This window comes from Periplaneta americana, chromosome 7, assembly GCF_040183065.1.
Source record: "Periplaneta americana isolate PAMFEO1 chromosome 7, P.americana_PAMFEO1_priV1, whole genome shotgun sequence".
NCBI lineage: Eukaryota > Metazoa > Arthropoda > Insecta > Blattodea > Blattidae > Periplaneta > Periplaneta americana.
Genome location: NC_091123.1, coordinates 126,763,016 through 126,785,068, shown reverse-complemented (window position 1 = coordinate 126,785,068; position 22,053 = coordinate 126,763,016). Strand labels below are relative to the sequence as shown.

General features: G+C 35.0%; 1 protein-coding gene across 8 annotated transcripts in view; it reads right to left on the bottom strand.

The window, feature by feature from the left end:
- LOC138703439 (PHD finger protein 20-like protein 1) overlaps nt 1–22,053 on the bottom strand; it is a 142,739-nt gene that overhangs the window by 94,824 nt on the left and 25,862 nt on the right. For 6 of the 8 annotated variants that reach the window (XM_069831298.1, XM_069831303.1, XM_069831301.1 and 3 more), the window contains exons 3-5: nt 18,436–18,937; nt 17,327–17,464; nt 6,614–6,735 (exon numbers count right to left, since the gene is read on the bottom strand). In XM_069831298.1, the coding sequence (XP_069687399.1) occupies nt 6,614–6,735; nt 17,327–17,464; nt 18,436–18,937 (762 nt within the window). The remainder of the gene's footprint in view (nt 1–6,613; nt 6,736–17,326; nt 17,465–18,435; nt 18,938–22,053) is intronic. The other 2 variants (XM_069831300.1, XM_069831302.1) reach the window with 2 other exon arrangements.

The window sequence follows — 22,053 nt, the reverse complement described above, 5'->3', positions numbered from 1 at the left end:
GATTATCGTAACTGATCACAAACCATTGATTCACGCTTTTAATCAAAGTGCAGACAAAGCTTCGCCTAGGCAGCTCCGTCACTTGGATTTCATTAGTCAATTTACGACGCAAATCGTCCACGTTAAGGGTGCAGACAACACTGTAGCAGACTGTTTGTCATGTATAGGTGCCATAGACATGCCGACGCTAATATCCGCAGATGAACTCATGGCTGCACAGGCTGCTGATGAAGAACTTCAACATCTTCTTCAATCTAATTCGACCAGCTTAAAACTAACAAAAATTCCGCTGACTGAATCAAAGGAAGAAATTTATTGTGATGTTTCGATGCAGGTCATTCGACCTTACATCCCATCTTGTCTTCTCAAGAAAGTTTTCGATAACATTCACAACCTGTCTCACCCTAGAGGTAAAGCAACTAAGAAACTTATACAGCGCAAGTTTGTTTGGCCTAGAATGAATAAAGAAATTATGCTGTGGGCTCGTATGTGTCTTCAGTGCCAGAGAAGTAAAATAAGTCGTCACCACAAAAATGTGCCTGTACACATTCCTATGCCAAGCGTGCGGTTCGCTCACATACATATACAGGGTGCGGCATTTAACGTTTCCTATTTTCAAACCGCCATAACTTATTTAGTTTACAAGTAAATTACAAAAAATTAATCAGTTTACAACCATTATAATCTTGGAATTACAGTACATCTTATGTTTTGAAAATAATGTCTTTAAGATGTCCTCCATTGGCGTTAATGCATTGTTGCAATCTTCCCTGCACATCGGCCATTACTCGCCGCAATGTTTCAGGTGTAACATCAGCAATTTCTTCATGAATCGCGGTTTTAAGGTCCTCGATGTCATGAAGGATACGACCGTAGACCTTACTCTTAAGATACCCCCACAAAAAGAAGTCTGGTGCAGTGAGATCAGGGGAAACAGAGGGCCACTGAATGTCACCTAATCTGGAGATAAGTCGGCCAGGGAAAGCAGCACGAAGTGTGTTCATTGAAACACGTGCTGTATGGGATGTTGAAACCACTGATTATTTTTCGTGATGGTGCAACTCCACGTTGATTATCACCAAAAATCCGCCTAAACTCGCACTGGACACCAACAATTGACATGGTTGAAACAAACTGTTCAACACAGAAAATGTGCTGTTGCACCGGCCAACTTTCCATGGTTAACTAAAGGCTTTGCTACACCAAATCCCTGTGTTGGGATGTGGCTAACTAAATCCAAGGCTTTGCTACACCAAATCCCTGTGTTTGCAAACATGTTTTACCAACAATGTGAACAGAATCGCTAACTTAAAATGGGAAACGTTAAATGCCGCACCCTGTAGATATCATTGGTCCGCTTCCAGTTGTCAAAGGTTTTCAGTATTGCCTGACAGTGATTGATAGATTCACAAGATGGCCTGAAGCGGTCCCAATATCTGAAGTTTCTGCAGAGACTATTGTAGATGCATTCTTCAGGACTTGGATTGCAAGATTCGGCGCACCTGCCACTATTAAAACAGACAGAGGCTCGCAATTTGAATTTGCTATTTTTCGAGCGTTTTGTAATCTCATTGGTTCTACAAAAATACGCACGACAGCCTTTCATCCCGCCTCAAACGGCATGATAGAGCGTTGGCATAGATCATTGAAAGCCGCTATCATGTGTCACACGGGATCTAAATGTTGGATCAATATCTTACTGGCTGTCCTACTTGGATTGTGCTCCAGCATCAAAGAAGACTGTGACGCTTCGCCCGCAGAAATGGTTTACGGAGAGACGCTAAGACTTCTGGGAGAGTTTTTCGTCGACGACCAAACCGAACTGTCGCAGCGAGCCTTCGCTGAAAAACACAGACAGTTAATGCGCACTGTCAGATCGACCCCCGCTGCTCACCACTGCAACAGAAGAGCTTTTCAGCATAAGACACTATATACGTGTACACATGTCCTTGTTCGTGTGGCAACTAAAGGATCCCTTGTACCACCGTATGAAGGATCTTATAGAATTCTTCGTAGGATATCTGACTACGTGTTCGAAGTCGATATTCACGGGAGCCCTAAGACCATTTCCACAGAAAGACTTAAGCCAGCTTTCTATGAAGTCTTCTCTGAAGATGATGGGAACAAGACCTCTGATCATCAGAGACCAAGTTCTTCAAATCCCCCACCATTCAGAACTTATCCTGGTGCAAGAAAAGTTTCGTGACTCAGCGTCACTGGGAGGAGAGTACATGTAGGGCTCCGAGTTCTGCAGTCACAACTGGCCTAGGTCTATGTTCATGATACAAACGGAGTGGGCTATGGAAATTCAGCTCTCCTTGGCAACGGTTTTGTTGTGAATTGTTTTGTATCTTTCTGACGAGAAATAAAAACTGTACTTGAGTTTCACTTACTCAGTATATTGTATTTTAGCTACAAAATGGATAACAGCCCTGCCATCTACCCGCAATATACAGAACCCAAATCACTTCAGTGAAGTGGGTAGGCATTAGATACATACATACATACATACATACATACATACATACATACATACATACACCCTCTCCACAGTGCATATGAAGAGAAGGCATATGTCACTGTTGATAGTGATTCGTCTGTCGGATGGGGATGTTAAGCTTGGTGGCCCCCTTGGTGCTATTCGACAGGAGTAGGCAACGTACTGACACCAGGTTTCCCCTTCTCCCTTCATCTTCATCATCATCATCACTCATTTCAGACACTACACTTACACCAACACTTACACATACACTCACCCTAGTACATGACATAACTCTTCACAGATACGCATCATGAGGAATGTGGCCCGTCGAAGTGGTGTACAACTAGGCAATGGGCCACAGTCCTGCCATCTATCCGCAATATGCGGAACCCGAATCACTTAAAGTGAAGTGGGTAGGCATTGAATACATACACATACATACATACGAACTTTGGCTACCTTTATAATCCACTTGCATTAACAGCATGGCTTCCTTGCCGCCATTTCACACAAGTCTCTGTGTGTCTTCCTGGGATTATCTCCTCCATTTTCAGGAAGGGTCCCTGTAAGTTCCTGCAGTGTTAGGGTTACAGGAAGACATTTGCAAACTGTTCTGAGATATATACGAGTTCTAAGAGATTCAGGTCATAGCTCATACACCAATTCATTACCCTGATATCAAGCTCCAGTCAGACAATGGAACACGTGCAAATGACGACAAAACCAGTGCATCTATAAAGAGCAATCCCTCTCCAAATCATCATGGAACCACTACCAAACCTGTTAGCTTCCTGTATGATTGTTGGAGTATACTGTCCATCTGGTTGGTAACTGTACACATGCAAACATCCACCACAGTGTGTTAGATGAAATCAGAACTCATCTATAAAGAGCACAGGATCTAATGCTGAAGCTGTATATTAATATGGTCTACAGTGAAATTAAGGCAAGTTAATTTATACTAAAAGTGAGTTCAGAAATGACCAGGTCACATATCAGCTTCCCTCAACCTATCGCTGATCATCTGATCAGGAATTTCCACACTCGTTACCATTCTCACGCTATTTTGTATATTTCTGAAGGTAGCAGAGCATTGCAACATGATCACATATTGGTCCTGCAAATGAGTTTTTCCAGTTCTCGATACTATTCAGGTTGTCTGGACTACTAACTGCATCTTGTTATCATCTTAGAGTCTGTAGATGACAGAGGAATTGATTTTAAGTTCATCTGCAATATAACTTATATAATAGTCACCCCTCAGAAATGTCATGGCTTGTGCAACTGCAACTTCAATCAGATGACACATTCAAGTGTTCCATACAAAAACGCAACTCTTATTGCTGTTGGCAGAATGCACATTCATAAGGCATCACTGAGGGTTCTGATGTCTGCTGATTTTAGACTGCACAACTCCAGATGGAGAGTAGTTTCAAAGAAATCATTATAATTGAGGCTCCAGGATGGTTGAAAATGTGTTTCTCTTTATTGTTTTGAATAGTGTATACATACTCAGAAAGTTGACCAGATTCTTATTCAAAACATTACAACCACGCCTTTGAAATTTCACATCAAATATATTCTTGTTTCAATGTCAACAATCACAGTTGTTTAACAAAAATCTATTGTACTCAATTCTCGTTACATTTGTTAAGCTGAGATGTCCTTAAGCCCAATAATTTCATGTAATTTAATTTTTATACAGTACTGTATCAAGGACTTTGCTGATAGTTTCTTCGGCTGTAACTGTTGATGACTGTCCACTACATGAATTGTTTTGCATGCTCTCTCTACCATGTTTAAATAAAGATGGTCACTTTTTTATTCTCAAGGACAAAAGGGCAAATTTTTCTATAGTACTGTCCATGTCAATTTCATTTTGGGTAAAATCATGATGGCTTTCTTTACAAGGTACGTGAAGAAGACAAAATGCCATTTTTACAATATTCTTCACTTATTAACTCTGATTATCTGTCAAATATAAATGTGCTTGGCAAATGACTATGAAATATCTCATATCACAGTACTGACGATAAAAAATTAAAATTGTGTCACCCTTGCGGTAATTTACAGTAGATGTGATCTATATATCAGGCCATGAATTTTCCATACATCCCCATCATTTAATCAACTAGCTATCTTAACTTAATTATAATTCTTTACATATTGCATATATATCGAATTCAATTATATTAGCTCATAAATTAAGTTATTATTTTTTCGTATAGGCTTTATCTCAAATTAAATAAATATGTCGTTAAAATGTAACTCAAGGATATTGCATTGATTAAGGCTTGTTGAGTGGAAGAGATGGCCTTAAGCCCGTAACTCTACCAGCAAAAATAAAACATCCTATTTTATTCTATCCATATCTCAATTCATCAATATGAACAATTCCAAACCGAAATCATATTTTCTGTTAAGGTTATACAAAATGTATAAGTTCCTGACTTCGAATAGGTTCCATTTATAAATTAATTCTATCTAATGATTTAAAATTTACCATATTTATCCACATGAAGAACAACTGTTCTACAAAACATACGTATTTCAACACTAACAATATTTTCGACTTAAAACTGAAGACCTCAATTACGAGACCAGTGAATTAGAAAAATACCATAACCAAACAGCCAGTTTCATTTGACAATTAATAACGAATTCTGTTTAACCTTCACATTTCTGAACTATTATTTTCTTGAAAGTTACGAAGTTGGAAAAGCACCTTCGTTATATCTTTCCAATTTCTCTCCACGTCAGCTCGCTTCAATTTCTTGAGTAAATTAAAGTTCCATTCCGTTTGTTTGAAGATGGTGTACTTGTATCTCAACTGTCATCCCAGAGGTTTCATTTTTGGTGATACTGATAAGCTTATATTATTTAACTATAGCAATTTTTATTTTCCACCTTTGCTTATCTGAATGTGATTAGTTTACATTAACATTTTCGATACTCTTATTGTATCATCTTCAGATGTTAGGATGTTATGTCAACATATATGATGAAAACCTAGCCTCATATTGTGTTGTGGGCTATTCAAATGCATAGAACCTATCATGATTTCCTAGTTTAGCTAAAATTTGATCATTGCTGTGAATTAACCTAATTCAGTGTCTATAGTTACTTGTTAAAATTCTGTTAAAATTGACTATGAAGGCCCATGTAGGACAGTGTAAAATTTGTGAGAACAATGATATAACATATGAATATAAAACAAATGAAGTATACACTATAAAACACTATGAAACACTTTGAACACTTATATGGTTGGCCGTGTTAGCTTGTTGTGTCATTGAATTGGGCTACTTCTGCTGATCTTAGTTAAAATCACTGTCTTGATAACACACTTTTTTGTTCACTGATTTATCTCTAGTTTTGGTACTATGTGTTATTAAAAAAGTGATAAGCCTACAAAGACTCCAATAACACATAGTACCAAAACTAGAGATAAATCAGTGAACAAAAAAGTGTGTTATCAAGACAGTGATTTTTAACTAAAATCAGCAGAAGTAGCCCAATTCAATGACACAACAGGCTAACATGGCCAACCATATAAGTGTTCAAAGTGTTTCATAGTGTTTTATAGTGTATACTTCATTTGTTTTATATTCATATGTTATATCATTGTTCTCACAAATTTTACACTGTCCTACATGGGCCTTCATAGTCAATTTTAACAGAATTTTAACAAGTAACTATAGACACTGAATTAGGTTAATTCACAGCAATGATCAAATTTTAGCTAAACTAGGAAATCATGATACGTCCTATGCATTTGAATAGCCCACAACACAATATGAGGCTAGGTTTTCATCATATATGTTGACATAACATCCTAACATCTGAAGATGATACAATAAGAGTATTGAAAACGTTAATGTAAACTAATCACATTAAGATAAGCAAAGGTGGAAAATAAAAATTGCTATAGTTAAATAAAATGTCATCACAGAGTTAAACAACTCTCCAAGAGTAGTCACAAAAATCGGATAACATGACAACTGAGTACAAATTATAGAAAAATATAATTTAGAAGCTTAGAAAAATGGTTCTAATTTATAAATATTTTAGAAAAGTGAAATCTTACAGAAGAGCCTTAACAACTTATATTTTTATATTTACCAAACTTACCATTTCCCAGAACAGCTTTCACTTTGGCAGGATAGCGTCGACAATCACTCCACTTTGCCATCACTCGATCACCAACACTGAACACTTTGGATACACTCTTACCATCACTTCTAAAAGAAATGCTAACAATAACAAACATAGAAAGTGATTTAAAAGTGGCAAAGTAACGATTTGATAATTAATTAGTGGATCTTTCTGTTGAAATGAATGCAGGGACTGCAGTTAAGAAGACGTAAACAGACTGTAGGTCAGAATGGAGGAAATGCAGTAAGTGCAGATTATTTCCTTGATGTCCTGCTGCCAACAACATACACCTATGCAGCCAGTAAGCCAAGTCACACTCCCAATAGCACTGATTACATAGGTCTAGTAAATAGAGTGAATAATATAGAATAATATTAATCAGTGGTGCTACAGCCCTTTAAGAGTCCAGATCAACCAGCTCGCTGCTGGCCTCATGTCCATATACCGAAGCAGAGGTGGACGATCATCCAACAAGAATGGAGGCATCGTGTGATTAGTCCCCAAAGTGGTTGGGCACCATTCCCATATACTGACCGAAATTTCATGAGAAAATTTCTTCCCCCAAGAAGATTCAAACTAGCATGCATTCTGTAACGCAAGTCCTAGGCAGGATGTCTTACACCACGATGCCACAGCACAGGACAATAATATAGAATACAATGAAATATTGCTGGAAAAGCTCATTTACACATAAGGCTAGTTTTACAAGATGACACTCGGTTTCGAAACTATTTTCGTGAAAGTAATTATGACAACTTTTGTACATTTCTTTAGTGCTATTTGTTTAAATGCTAGATGTAGTAGCAGATATGTTACTACTAACCTTAAAATGTGAGAAAAGAAGAAAGAAAGGAGTCTGAATTAGAACACATTTAGGATGTTCTGCAACCTTAATGAAAGACATAGTTGTAGAAGATCCAAAAAGTTACCACAATCATTTAAGAATGACTTTGAAACAGTTCAATTTTTTGCTTATCTTTAAAGTTTGGGTCATTTAAATCCCACAAACACGTTTGCACTGCATACAAAACAAGACACTTAACAATTTCTTCACTTTGTTAATCAATCCATAGACCAGAACGTGTTTAACCTCAAAACGTATCGAAACCACAAGTTTTGTTTCACGAAAAGTTGGAAGCAGCCAAAATTTTATAGTTTCGTAACTCAGTATCTCCACTACATTTCACGCATGTGCATTCAAATAGAAGCCAGTCTCGAAACATAGAGTCGTCATTTAAACTAGCATATACATATTCTTGATACTAAGTAAGTTGCTGTTCATATCGCAAAGTTTGATTGAAATTGATGTCATCATCCTCCAAATACTGTTTTTATTTCTCCAATATGTCGGATTACTTTTATAAACTTTGATTTTCTTTTAAGTTTTTCCACAAATATAACTGCAGGAGATCAAATCATAGGAGTATTAATAATAAGCTTATTTGCAAACATCATTCTTATTTCATATACAGTGAAACCTCTCATTTAGGGCTGTAACAATCTGTTCGCAACTAGGAAGTGCCCTTTATTTGGGGATAGGTTGCACAATGTAACTTTGTAACTTGCATATGTGTATCCTTACTGTTTAAAACTGATGATAAATAATTTACAGTATTTTATGACGAAATTCCCTTAGAAAAGTTGGTCGATTACACTTTGTACTACGGTAACTATTTTCTGCACAAAAGTAGCCTGTAACTGTTGTATTAATTGAAGAACTTCGGAAACACTGCAATTAAGAGCAAATTTCGCCAATTCCGCCACTATCTGTGAAACTGGTTTTAAATAGACTACCGAATTTTAAGAGATCAAATTGTCATCACTTTCATCTTCCCCACTCACTCTCACTACACTCATTGTTAGATATTACTTTCGTAGTTTGTACATCCTTCATAATCTCACGTTCAATAAATTTTCGTCACATCTATATTGCTGTCAAGCAAGATGTATTCACTGGCTTTAATGTTCTCATGTTCTGCCTGGTTCAAAAGCCTACGGATAAATTGCTACACTTCAGCATCATCATCTTGTAGCTCGACTTCATTTTCATTATTACGAAGTCCTGCTTTCACGAAGCAGTTCCGGAAATTGTAACTGGACTTTGGACCTACTAGTCATGCAAATTTTTATGACATTCAGTAGCTTCCCGCTAATGGTACAGTCTTTGAAGGGATTAGGTGGGCTAGCACGTAGTACAGGACCCTTATTGTCATTCGTGTTTAAGGAATTTTTCAAACATCGATACAATACATTATTGTACAATTCTTAAAACTAAATTTTTCGTTTTTTTTTTTTTTTAATGTATTAGGTCTTGAAATCCAAGTTCTGTCCATAGTCAAGGGATGAAGCAAGCTTTAAAACTGTGAAACAGCTGTCCATGTCCGTAAATAAGAACTGATTTTATTATGACCATGTATCGAGTTTCTAAATTCTCGTACTATTGCACTCGTATAAATATTGAATAAGAGGGGTGAGAGAGGGCATCTTTGACACCAGTAAAAATTTCCAACCAAACAGACATTCTCTCATAAATTTTGACAGAAATAAAAGTTTATTTGTATAGATTAAAAATATTTTCAATTATTTGTTGTGGAATATTATTACATACTAGTATTTCTGTAAGTTTGCTGCAGTTTACATTATCAGAAGCTTTCTTCAGATCAATAAATGTAATATGTGTTTCTATATTAAATTCCCGATGTTTCTCTATCAAAAGTTTCATTGTGAAGTATCCATCACAGCATGATTTCCCTTTCTTAAATTCATCCTGGTCTTCACCTAACATGTTCTCATAATATGTCTAATTTGTTTTTATGTTAGAGAAAATTTTACCACCGATATTTAATATTCAACATGTATATAAGTTCATTGCTGTAATGTGTACTAACAGTTCACCATTATTAGGTAAATAAACACTTAAATAGCTTAAAACGTTGGCCTTGGTAGCTAGTCAGTATAGCACTGGCCTTTTGTGCTCGAGGTTGCGGGTTAGATCCCGGCTCAGGTCGATGGCATTTAAGTATGTTTAAATGTGTCGGGCTCATATCAGTAGATTGACTGGCATGTAAAAGAACCCTGCAGGACAAAATTCTGGCACACCGGCGATGCTGATATAACCTCTGCAGTTGCGAGTGTCATTAAATAAACCATAATTTAAAGTTTTTAAGTTTAAAACAATGTACAAAATCGCAGTACAGTTCAAGATGGCTGAGGAAAAATTGTAAATAACTATTCAACATGCTCTAAAAGCGGCATTGTGAGGGCAACATTCTTGGAAGTAGGGTTCTGCCTGCCAGCCACACAAGATCTGTTGGCAGCAGCACTGCAAGAAAATAATAGCACTGAACAATTACAATAGCAAATGTCATTCCTTTTTTCAATAATCATATCTTGTCAAATCTGCAGTTCATGCATTTTTTCAAACATACATAAAATGTATAAATAAATGGGTGGAAGGTAATGTCAAACGATATTTAAAAATAAGATACAAAAATAAAACAAAATAAAATGGCATCCACAAGAAAATTATGTGAATAATAATTATTTACATAATATTACTAATCAGTTAATCACATAATATTATTTGGAAGTTAATGACGCACGCACGCACACACACACACAGTATATAAAATAAGCCGGTAAATGTTTTCTTTTTTCTGATTTTCATGTTTCTATTACCTGCATATGGTTTAAGTACTGCTTTAAATAAAAATTATATGAAAATATAATTCTGGAAATTATTTGACACTAGATTGCAAGGCAAAACTGAATTCATTGGTAAATCAAAATGGCAGTGAAGTCGTTTAATATCTTAAAGTTCCACGAGATTATATTTATTATGACAGTGTAGCAAAACTTTTGATAGAAGTGTGGGAAGGCTCTAATAAAAAAAAGGATTTAATTTGTGCTTGACAAGAGCATTTTGTTAGCAATGGCTTTGAATGTAAACATAAAAATACTGCCAAATGATCAGTCAGTTAAAAAGCACACTGAACTCATTCAGTAATTGCTTGCGTGCAGCTTGCAAAAATCTGTGAAAAAAATGTCAGTTCAGAACTTAAGGCAATATTTGCTATTCTTCATCAAATATACGACAGTGATATGTTCTGTGAATGGTAAATGACACACTGAAGTAATCAGCAAAATGGTGTCCCCATCCCATTTAAATAATGATGTGACATCTTACTTTAACAAACTATGGTAGGAATGTGAAAACTCAATTCATACCCTGTAACAACGTGACACATTTCACACACTAACATACGAAACTTGGACTTCAGTATGACATTAAATAGGTTGACTTAAAAACAACTAGAACTTCCTTGTGAAGACTGGCATCTTTACGTAACACCCAACAAATGGGACACAATAGATCCATTCAGACATATAAATGCAACGGAACCAACTGGGCTGCTAATAATCCATTTCTCATTTCATTTATCTTAACAAAAGTCGTCCTCTGTACAGAAATGGACGCAGAGGCCCTATGGATTAGTCTCCGAATGGTTTGTGAGGTTTTGTAAAGATCACTTTCTAGGATATCCCATCACCACAACACAACACAGGAAGTGTTCAATATACAGATTAGAGACAGTATCACTGACATGACAGTCCTATGTGAGCTCTGTTCTTCAAAACTTTTTGTCATTCTTTTCTATTCAATGCCAAACTCCTCCAGTTCTTAAATCCCAGACTCCTTATGTCTCATATCACACAATCTTCCTATCTCAGCTTTGGTCCTCCAGCTTTTCTTGTTCCTTTTGGCATATTGAATACCTTCTTAATCATTCCATTACCATTGGCATGTAATAGATGTCCAGCCCATTCTAACCTTCAACCTTTATGACTCCAACAATATCTTATTCATTAAATATTGTAGAGTTCAAAGTTATATATGTTTCTCCGTATTCCATTTTCTGGGTTAAAAGTGTATCTCAAAATTTTTGTTTCAAATATTGGTTGGGTCAGTCACTGGCTGAGAAGAAACTGCCTATTGAAGAATGCACTAGAAGTAATGGTGAACAGGAGAAAAATTTGGAGCAGAAAAAGATATCAGATGATAGATGACATTAAGATACATGGATCATAGGTGGAAACTAACAGGAAGGCAGAAAATTAGTTTGCAGTGAAAGATTTGCCCTTGGACAGAAAACTATGAATGTATATGCTTAGATTTCTTTCGTCAGATTTTAACAATGGCCAAGTCTCAGAGGTATATTATAAAAGAAATTCATTCATTCATTCATTCATTTAGTGTTCTGCCCAAGGGCAGAGCTTTCACTGCAAACCCAGCTTTCTCCAATCTTTCCTATTTTCTGCTTTCCTCTTTGTTTTCTCATATGATCTATATATCTTAATGTCGTCTATCATCTGATATCTTCTTCTACCCCAACTCTACTCCCGTTCACCATTCCATCCAGTGCATCCTTCAGTAGGCAGTTTCTTCTCAGCCAGTGAACCAACCAATTCTTTTCCTCTTCTGATCAGTTTCAGCATCATTCTTTCTTCACCCACTCTTTCCCACACAGCTTCATTTCTTATTCTGTCCGTCCACTTCACAAGTTCCATTATAAAAGAACTTATATAACATAATTTTAACTTTCCTAGATATTAACTTATTGTGAATTTAGATGTTTCCTGAAGCCATAAAAGCATCTATTTGCACAACATATCCATTTATAAATTTGAGCACTTGCAGTTGCAATTAACCTCTAACCGAAGGTAGGTGAAACTATGTACAACTTCAAATTTATATCAGCCAATTTCTATAGATGCATATTTGTTAGTAAACTCTTTCTTGGTTCCTTGCATCTACTTTGTTTTATATTCATTAATTTAGATGCATTTTCTTGCTGGCTTTTTCAGAATAATAAAGGCTTCTTTCAAAGTTCTCTGTGTTCTTCCTATTAAATCAATGGCATCTGCAAATGCCAAAACCTGGACAGATTTATAAGACAGACCTTCTGAGTGCTAATGCCAGCCAGAATTTCTAATAACCTTCCGTAGTGCTATATTAAACAGAAGACAGGCCAAGGAATGTCCTTGTAAAATTCCATTTCAGATAACTGTAGGGTCTGATAACAAATTCTAATCCTTATTCAACACAGAGTATTTTCCACGGTAGCTCTTAATAGTACAATCAGTTTTCTTAAAATCCACAGTTCTTCCATTGCCTCATAGAGACAGCCTATATCTACATGACCGATAAGAGACACCTGTGCTAAATTGTTCATGAAATATTTTACAATGTGTGGCAAGAGATTTAATATCAGCATGATATCATCTTAGTACCAGTAGTTATGATGCTTGTATTAAACTTGAACAATTCACAGGCCTGCGAGGGAAAAAAAAAAAAAAAAAAAAAAAAAAAAAAATTAGCTCTCCTTTATGTATTTTTGTGTGCTGAAGCCAGAAATGACATAAAAAATGGCACATCACGCACCATTTTTACTCAAAACTATATTTTATGTTTTATATTATTAATATAGCCTACTAGTGATTTTTTTACATCCATAATCCAGTGCTCTTAACGCAAAATTTTGTACTATACTAACCAATTAATGAGAATTATAAACATAATCATAAAAGACTGTGTGATGTAAAGATTGAAAGTTCTGAAGAGTTTACCAGTCTGAACTCAATGATTTAATAAGAGATTTGGGATTACGAAAGGATAAAGCTTAGCTTTTATGCTCCAGATTAAAATACAGAAATCTGCTGCCACCAGAAACATTTCTTCATTGCTACAGTAGTAGAGAAGAATAATTTACGGCTGCTCTTCATAAGAGAGTGCGTTAGCATACTGCAGTGATATTCCTGGTTTGATACAAAAGTTTAATGTTCAGTATGAAGTGGATGAATGGAGACTTTTATTGATTCCTCCAAAGTAAGTCTGAAGGCAGTGATGAGTGTTTTTGCACAATGACAACAAGTATGCTTTGTTACTTGTTGGTTCATTCGATACACCTTAAAGAAACTTATGAAAATCTTGAACTGGTTTTACAAAGATAAAATATAAAGATTATAACTGGATGATCTGTAGAGATCTGAGAGAGTTGTACATGCTTCTTGGTCAGCAGGTTGGGTATGCTAAGTTTCCATATTTCCTCTGTGAATAAGACAGCAGAGCAAGAAGCATTCAATGGGAACAAAAACACTGGCCACAAAGAAAATCTCTTCAACTTCACCGCATCAGTTTGTTGCCTATGGAACTCCATATCATCATGTCAGGAATTGCCGAACAGTTAATCAATTTTAAATTGAGAATTAAGAATTACTTACTTTTACATGGAATTGATTTGTGAGTGTTTGCTAATTTTTATAAGTTATTCTGTGTGTTTGTTGTTGTTGTTTTCTAATGCCAGGCGTTTGACAATAAAGTCATTTGACCTCTTGCACTCCAATATTTTTCAAAGATATTATCATGACCAGCCACTGAAGCACAGATTTTGAGGTGTTCCGAATCCATTTCTTGGTTTGAGTTGCACAATGGGCAGTTAGGGGACTGATATATTCCAATTCTCTGCAGGTGTTTGGCCAAACAATCATGGCCTGTTGCCAATCTAAATGCAGCTACAGATGATTTTCGTGGCAAATCGGGAATTAACTGTCGATTTTGATGCAGATATGTGTTTGTATAAATTGTCATTTAGCCCTATAAAGTAGAATTAGGATGTAAATTGTAATTATTTAATCATGTATCATGTTTGGTCAATATTTCATTATATGTAAGCTCCTTAATGTGCATGATAATGATTTTATATTTAAGTATTACCATTAATTTTACTACTTTTGTTATTGCTAATGTTTGAATGTATATTTCACTTCTGGTAGTGTGGAAGAAAAGGTATCTTGGCCCTAACTCTACCAAAATAAATAAATAAGTAAATAAATAAAATAAATAAATACATTATAAATAAATAGATAAATAAATACAAAAATAACTAAATAAATAAATAAATAAATATAAAACAAGAGGAAAAGTAACAAACGCAACTTCACCATGAAGGGAAAAAGGTGGTATAAAGCATTTGACTAAATGTAAGTTGTTAATTTACGACACTGTAATAGTTTTTGTAAAATAGCCTATACCTTTAATATTTGCCACAAGGCATGTTTCACTCCATCACTTTTCCATATTAAATTCAATACCGCTACCTTCACATTGCTAAAAGTGGGAATGTGTGTTGTGAAAAAATGATATGTGATAGAGAAATTCTGAGCTCAGATTTGGATTCAGCACCCCAAGAAACCATAAATGTAGCATAAATTTTTATAAAAATTGTTGTGATCCTTAATTTTGCAGGCCTGTGTTACTTTGTGTATGAATTGTTCCTTCAGTTGATATCTGTTTTGTAAGTGTATCTTAAAGTAGCGCTGAACGATGAAATACCTAAATAAGAGAACTTGGAAAAGAGAGTGTGATTTACTGATGTGTATGTACAACATCACAAGGGTTTATTCTAACATTCTTAACTATGGTTATTAGAGGAGAAAATTCACTCTGGCGCCGGGGATCAAACCCGGGTCCTTGGTTCTACATACCAAGCGCTCTAACACTGAGCTACATCGAAGTTCAATCCACAGCACCGGATCAAATCCCCCCCTCCTCTAGTATTTTTCCCTTTGTAGCCTTATTCCATGTTCGACATATATGTTGACATATATTTAGTCAACTGTCATTATACAAGGAGCGCACTCAATTGAGTGACTTCGTGGTCGGGATTCCACAATATATGCACTGGTAACAGATAAATTCTGTAGGACCAAAAATTAATCTTTACATAGATTCTTCGCGCAACAGGCATATACTGTCGAATCCTGACCACCAAGTCACTCAATTGAGTGCGCTCCTTGTATAATGGCAGTTAACTTAATATAAATCAACATATATGTCGAACATGGAATAAGGCCACAAAGGGAAAAATACTAGAGGAGGGGGATTTGATCCGGTGCTGTGGATTGAACTTTGATGTAGCTCAGTGGTTAAAGCACTTGGTATGTAGAACCAAGGATCTGGGTTCGATCCCTGGTGCCGAATCAAATTTTTCTCATCTAATAACCATTGTTACCATAATAGATAAATTCTGTAAGACCAAAAATTAATTTTAACTACGCCAAAAGATTTATTACACTGACATGCAATATTTACATATTAATAAATATACAGTAAACTTCTTTTATACTTTTCACACTTACACTTCTTTTCTGAATTCCCAGCAACATTTCTACACTTTCTATGTTAAGTTATTTTGGTTATACATTTTTTGTTTATGAGTTTTTTAAACTTATATGATCGTACTTTTGCTCGAAATTAAGTTTTCCATGAAAATGTAAGAAAGCGAAAATACAGCCCATGTTCATTGTTAAGATGTGGCCCACTTTGTTCCTTTAATGATGTTGTTACTGCTTGAGAAACAGTGAAACATGATGTAACTGAACAAATATAACAATGTCAGGGAATTATTTATTCCTTAGGAGCAAGCAGTTCAAAATAACAGATTTTTTTGTAAAATATTCACATGTTATTAAATGAAAATCACACTGGAAAAACAAGGTAGGCCTATGTAGTGTCGTAAAATTTTCTGGACTGAAATGTGAAATGTCATATATCAGCCAGCTTTAGCTCTAAGCAGCTAAGATTTCCTATAAATAATGTTACATTTTATAAATTTGAGTACTGTATTATAGATTCAAAGATGGTTTAACTGTGAAGTTCTATACTGAGGATCATGTAAACGTAGTTCCTAAAAATCTAATTTGCCCATTTCTTCAGTGTTGCCAACCAATATCAGATATCACCAAAGAGAGTAAAATCACAATGCTACGTACTGAAATAATAATAATAATAATAATAATAATAATAATAATAATAATAATAATAATAATAATAATAATACAGTATTAACAATAACAATATCTTGCTTATTTATCACATCTCATCTTTATGTTGTGAGGTGTTTCCTAAATGGTTCAATAACTTCTCGCTTATTATGTTTGTAATCAGGATTAGTATGATGTAATATTAAAATCTATTTTGTCTGGCAACATGAAATTCATTGCATTGACTAAACAGCTTACGATTCATGAGACTTAACCTAAAAATATATTTACTTGCTTGCATTTTCATCAGTTTCCTTCACTACAAACCGAAATTATTGCTGCCAACGTAACAGTTAGAAAATAAATAACTGCCAGTTGTATTTGTCAGTTCCCGAAATTAGAAACGAAGTTGGTAAAAGAAAATTCAACCTGAGAGCTAGAAAATCACTATAATCCACTAGCATATGTAGTAATTGGGGAAGAATGGTTAGGTTTCACCCTTACGGTGTTAAGTAAGGTGATCCAGACTATAAATTTCTGTTGTGAAAATGTTATTAAATTAACTTAACCTTTTCTCCCCATATAGTCTTCAAATGCTACTTTTCAGCTGTTACGAAATGTAAATTCAGTTATACTTTTCTCACTTATGTACATGTTTCTTTTCTCAGACTCCCATAAAAACATATAAATGAAGTTTTACTGAATAATTATAGTTACTCAGAGTCATTTTGTAAATTACACAATAGTAATCCCTCAATGATTAAAAACAGAAAACATATTTTGGAAATTATATTACAAATTATTTAATAATAATTACTGGTCAATAGAAAATCTATTTATTTTATATTTAATAATCATAATACTTACGAGGGACTTGGATTTTGTGTTGGTCGAAGACGAGAGCTATCCATTGGAACCCATTCATCATAGCGTTGGGACCATTTCTCAAAATGTATAAGAACTTCCTCATCTTCCCAATCCACTTCGACAACTTTGACAGGATACCTGTGAATTATCAATTTCATACCAACATAATTATATATCCACGAGTTAAATTCTTAATAATAATCCACAACAGATCAAAATTACATACATTTCACATTCACTTTGTCATAATGAACTGTAAACTCACACCAAACTCCCATTGTCCTCCATTCTTCAGAATTGAGAATAGCAAAATACAAAGTAATAGAACATTTTCCACTCACAATTTTTAACTTTTTTTTTTCTTCTGAATGAAAAATGGAATAAAATCATCATACTGCAAGTGCCTATGTCTCATTAATTTTGGAAATGACAACAGACTCCCAACAAACTTGGAAAAATAGAACAAAAAGCAGATAAATTTACTTATCCTTACATTTCGTAAGAACTTTTAATAGTACCTATATGATTAGAAGATGTGTCTTTCATCATATACAATCTGAGGCCCATCTAGCTTAGGTCACATGCACGCACTTAACAATTTCTGAAATACACATCACTTATGTATTCTTCAGGAAAAACATTTCCAGTGTCAAAATACACTTTCTCTTGATTCATTGATGATCAACAATATGCTGGATTTTAAATTAAAAGTCAATTAAGTATAGGCTATTCAAACTGGCAGCAAAATTTCCCATTCTGCATCTCTTCACAATTTTTTCTCAGTACGACTCTGATGGATTTGGGGGTCACTGTTCCATTATTATTTATAATTTCTGTGGTTTAAGAAATTCAATAGACACACTCACTGTTTCTGTAAGAGACTGAGACCAATCTAATTTTGGTACACAATTTAAAACGTCAAAAATGTTCTTTCACTTTCCATAATTATTTTTCGATGATCGTATATAACAATGACGATTATGGAAGAGGAAAGGAAGGTGCAGAAGGGGGAGAAAGAGGGAGATGAGAGGGCTAAGAAAGAAGAGAAGCAGAAGTTGATTGCAATTTGCAATTACAATAACATACGTTTCACAAAAGTCCCAACTCACCACATCTCATTGCCGAGATCTTTAGCTTCTAATCTTGTTCCTATCTGGAAGTTGAGTGCAGATATTGGTCTTTTGCACGGAGTACCAACATTGCTGTCACTGGGACTGCTTCCATTTGGAGTCAAATCACTAACACTTCCTTGTTCTGAATCTTCAGACTTGGTAGGAGAGCTGCACGTGGAGTTTGTTGCTGTCATGTTAGTAGGTGTTGCACTTGTACCATTTGACTCCTTCTTTACATTTTTATTCTTAATTTTTCTTTCTACTGTACTTACAGAAACTTTAGATTCACTCTTCTTTTCTACATTACTAACAAAATTTTTAGGTTCAACTTTTATTTCCACAGTCTTCAAAGTAGTTTTAGTTTCTGAAAGTTGATCTTTCACCTTCCTGGAAGATTCCTTGTCGAAATCCTTTGAATCAATTGCTTCTTTAGCATTATTCTTTGCACTATTTTCACCTGATGACTGTACCTTTGGTTCTTCTTTCACTGAAACACCATCTAGAACAGAGTACAGAAAATAACAATATGTTCTATGTCCTACATTTAGGTATCACATTATTGTTCAGAGAAGGAACAAAGGTGTGTCTTAAGTCTACATAGTCACTACACTAAAGATACTATGAACATAGATATAAAGGACCATAAAATAATGAACTGTTCTTTTTGCATCCTGAAATCCATTGTTTACAGAGGTTTCTTGCACTTCTAGTTATTTTATTTTCAGTACACTGTAGTATCTTTCAGTGAGTTGTTTCCATTTCAACTCTGCAAAGGCACTTTAGAACAGATATCAGTAACACGAAGGAAAACTGTCCCATCTGCCAATATTACTATTATGGACTATATTATAATGTTAAAAAAATAATTAATATAACATAAACATTACATTTCTTGATAATTTTGTAAAAACAATTCAGAAAGTAAATTTGGAATATATGTAAAAAAGTAAATTTGGAATATATGTAAAAACTTTTAAAACACTGATCAATTCGATGGTTCAGAACAATACTATCATAACTTGCAGTAGCAATAGTGGTAGTTATGATAGTACAGGGCATATCAAAAGTCCGGTAACACTTTCAATATTTTATTACACAAAAACTACAAATGATAGCACTTTCAAACACAGTCAGTTTAAAGTCAAACTCTCAAAGTTTCGAATACTACCGCATAGTTGCATAATTTACCGTTAGTTGGCATTAGTTACAACAATGGCTAATACTGGCGCTGAGCGAGCTTTCTGCATGTTACAATTTCATACAAACAAGAGTGCTACTGATGTGCAACGAAAATTCCGGACCAAGTATGGGAAAGAAGCACCAAGTAGGAAGGTAATTTACCATTGGTATCGTAAATTTGAAACCACGAGTTGCTTGTGTTCGCAAAAGAGGACTGGCCATCCCAGGGTGAGTGAAGCGAACGTTGACCAAGTCAGAGAAGCATTCGTAAGGAGCCCGAGGAAATCAGTCCATAGAGCGTCCCATGAGCTTCAACTTCCTTCAATGACTGTGTGGAGGATTTTGCGTAAGAGGCTGGCTATGAAAGCATACACACTGCAACTTCTGCATATGCTAAATGAGGATGACAAACGCAAGCGCTCCGAGTTTTCTTGCCAGCTACAACAGGCAGCAGATGATGATGACTTATTCAGCCGCTTAATTTTCAGCGACGAAGCGACATTCCATACGAGTGGGAAAATTAACAAGCACAACTGTAGTGTTTGTGGTACACAGAAACCTCACAGAATCATTGAACATGAGCGTGATTCACCAAAGGTGAATGTTTTCTGCACGTTGTCACAAAGAAAACAGTACGGACCTTTCTTCTTCATTGAGGCTATTGTGACTGGACATTCATATCTGGACATGTTGGAGCAATGGTTGGTGCCTCAACTTAGACAAGATCTCGATGACAATTTCATCTTTCAGCAAGATGGGGCTCACCACATTTCCACAATGCAGTTCGTGTTTACCTGAATACGGAGATGTCTGATCGTTGGATAGGACGTCCTGGAGTAAGGGACAGAAGTTTCATGACATGGCCACCAAGGTCACCCGATATTACTGCATGTGACTTTTTTCTATGGGGCTATCTAAAGGACCGTGTGTTTGTACCGCCTTTGCCATGTGATTTAGAGGAACTAAAAACCAGAATTCGAGAAGCTGCCACCACGGTCACAGAGGATATGTTGAAAAGGGTATGGGAAGAGTTTGATTATCGTTTGGACATCTGCCGAGTCACTCGTGGTTCACACATTGAATCTCTGTAAGGTGTAAACAGAACTTTGAGAGTTTGACTTTAAACTGACGTGTGTTTGAAAGTGCTATCATTAGTAGTTTTTGTGTAATAAAATATTGAAAGTGTTACCGGACTTTTGATATGCCCTGTATTATTCTGAATATTCCCATTGTTAACCTTACAAGTATTATAATTCCCTTAACGAAGAATTCCCAAGTCATAAAACTTCAGAATACAAATTACTATTGTACTTGAGATTTTGTTTCCTTTCAGGTTACTTTACCTATTAGTTCTTGAGTAGTTTAATTACAATTCTAGATTAACTTTTCTTTCATAATGAAGAATTTTGATCCATACTCCTCTGAACAAAGAGTAATATGAAAGTGTAATATTTCTTCTAAGTTTACTGATCACTAAAGTATTAATGAATCACTTTTATATCACTTGTAAGAGTGTTGACATTTTAAAGGTAAAAGAATACTTATGATCTATCATTATCCACAAACTCCAACAAGGAACAATCTCACACTTCGAACTTAAAATAATAATTCATTATATAGAGGGGCACCAATTGAAGCATCAGAACTATTATAAAAAAAACTGCAAAATTTCCTGGTCATTGAAAACAGATTTAGGTAGTTAACTCAGACATTTGGCAATCCATAGTCTCCAGCTTCAGTGTAACCCAGTCATACAGTGCAACACTTCCTTTTGGGCATGGGATAAGTGTCTTGTTGTTGGGCAAGAGTATACACGCATGAAGAAAAGAATGGGAAACACGATCATTGTGTAAGCAAAGCAAACATAAGCATGTGGATGAGAAGTGAATTTGAAGCATTATTTGCAATAGAAAAAGCAAGCAGTGACGTAAAATGTCAGTCAACTGTTACTATTCAAGACGTATGAAATATTATTTGATACATAATTTTGTTTTCTGTTATTAATGCCTCTAAAGTTTCTATCACATTATAAACATAATACATCACTTAATTATTTTAATTCCAATTTTTTATTATTATTATTATTATTATTATTATTTTGCATTCTGTATAGTAATAGAATTTTATTTAAACAGTTTTATTATTAATTTTTATCATCATTTGTTCTACATTCTTATATTACAGGGAGAGTTAATATTATGTTACCACTCAAATGGTATAAATATTTATTAGTAAATTTACTCTTATTACATTTATTCACCAAACATGTATTACATCGAACTTTTGTCATCGATTAGCTATTTTTATCTCTTCAATTTGACTCATCATGTTTTTATTGTTATAGGTTACACAATGGCTGACCGATTAACATTGGAGCAAAGAAGAGTTGTTGCAAGTTTGATGGAAGTGCATGGTTCGCACACTGTAGTCTGTCGA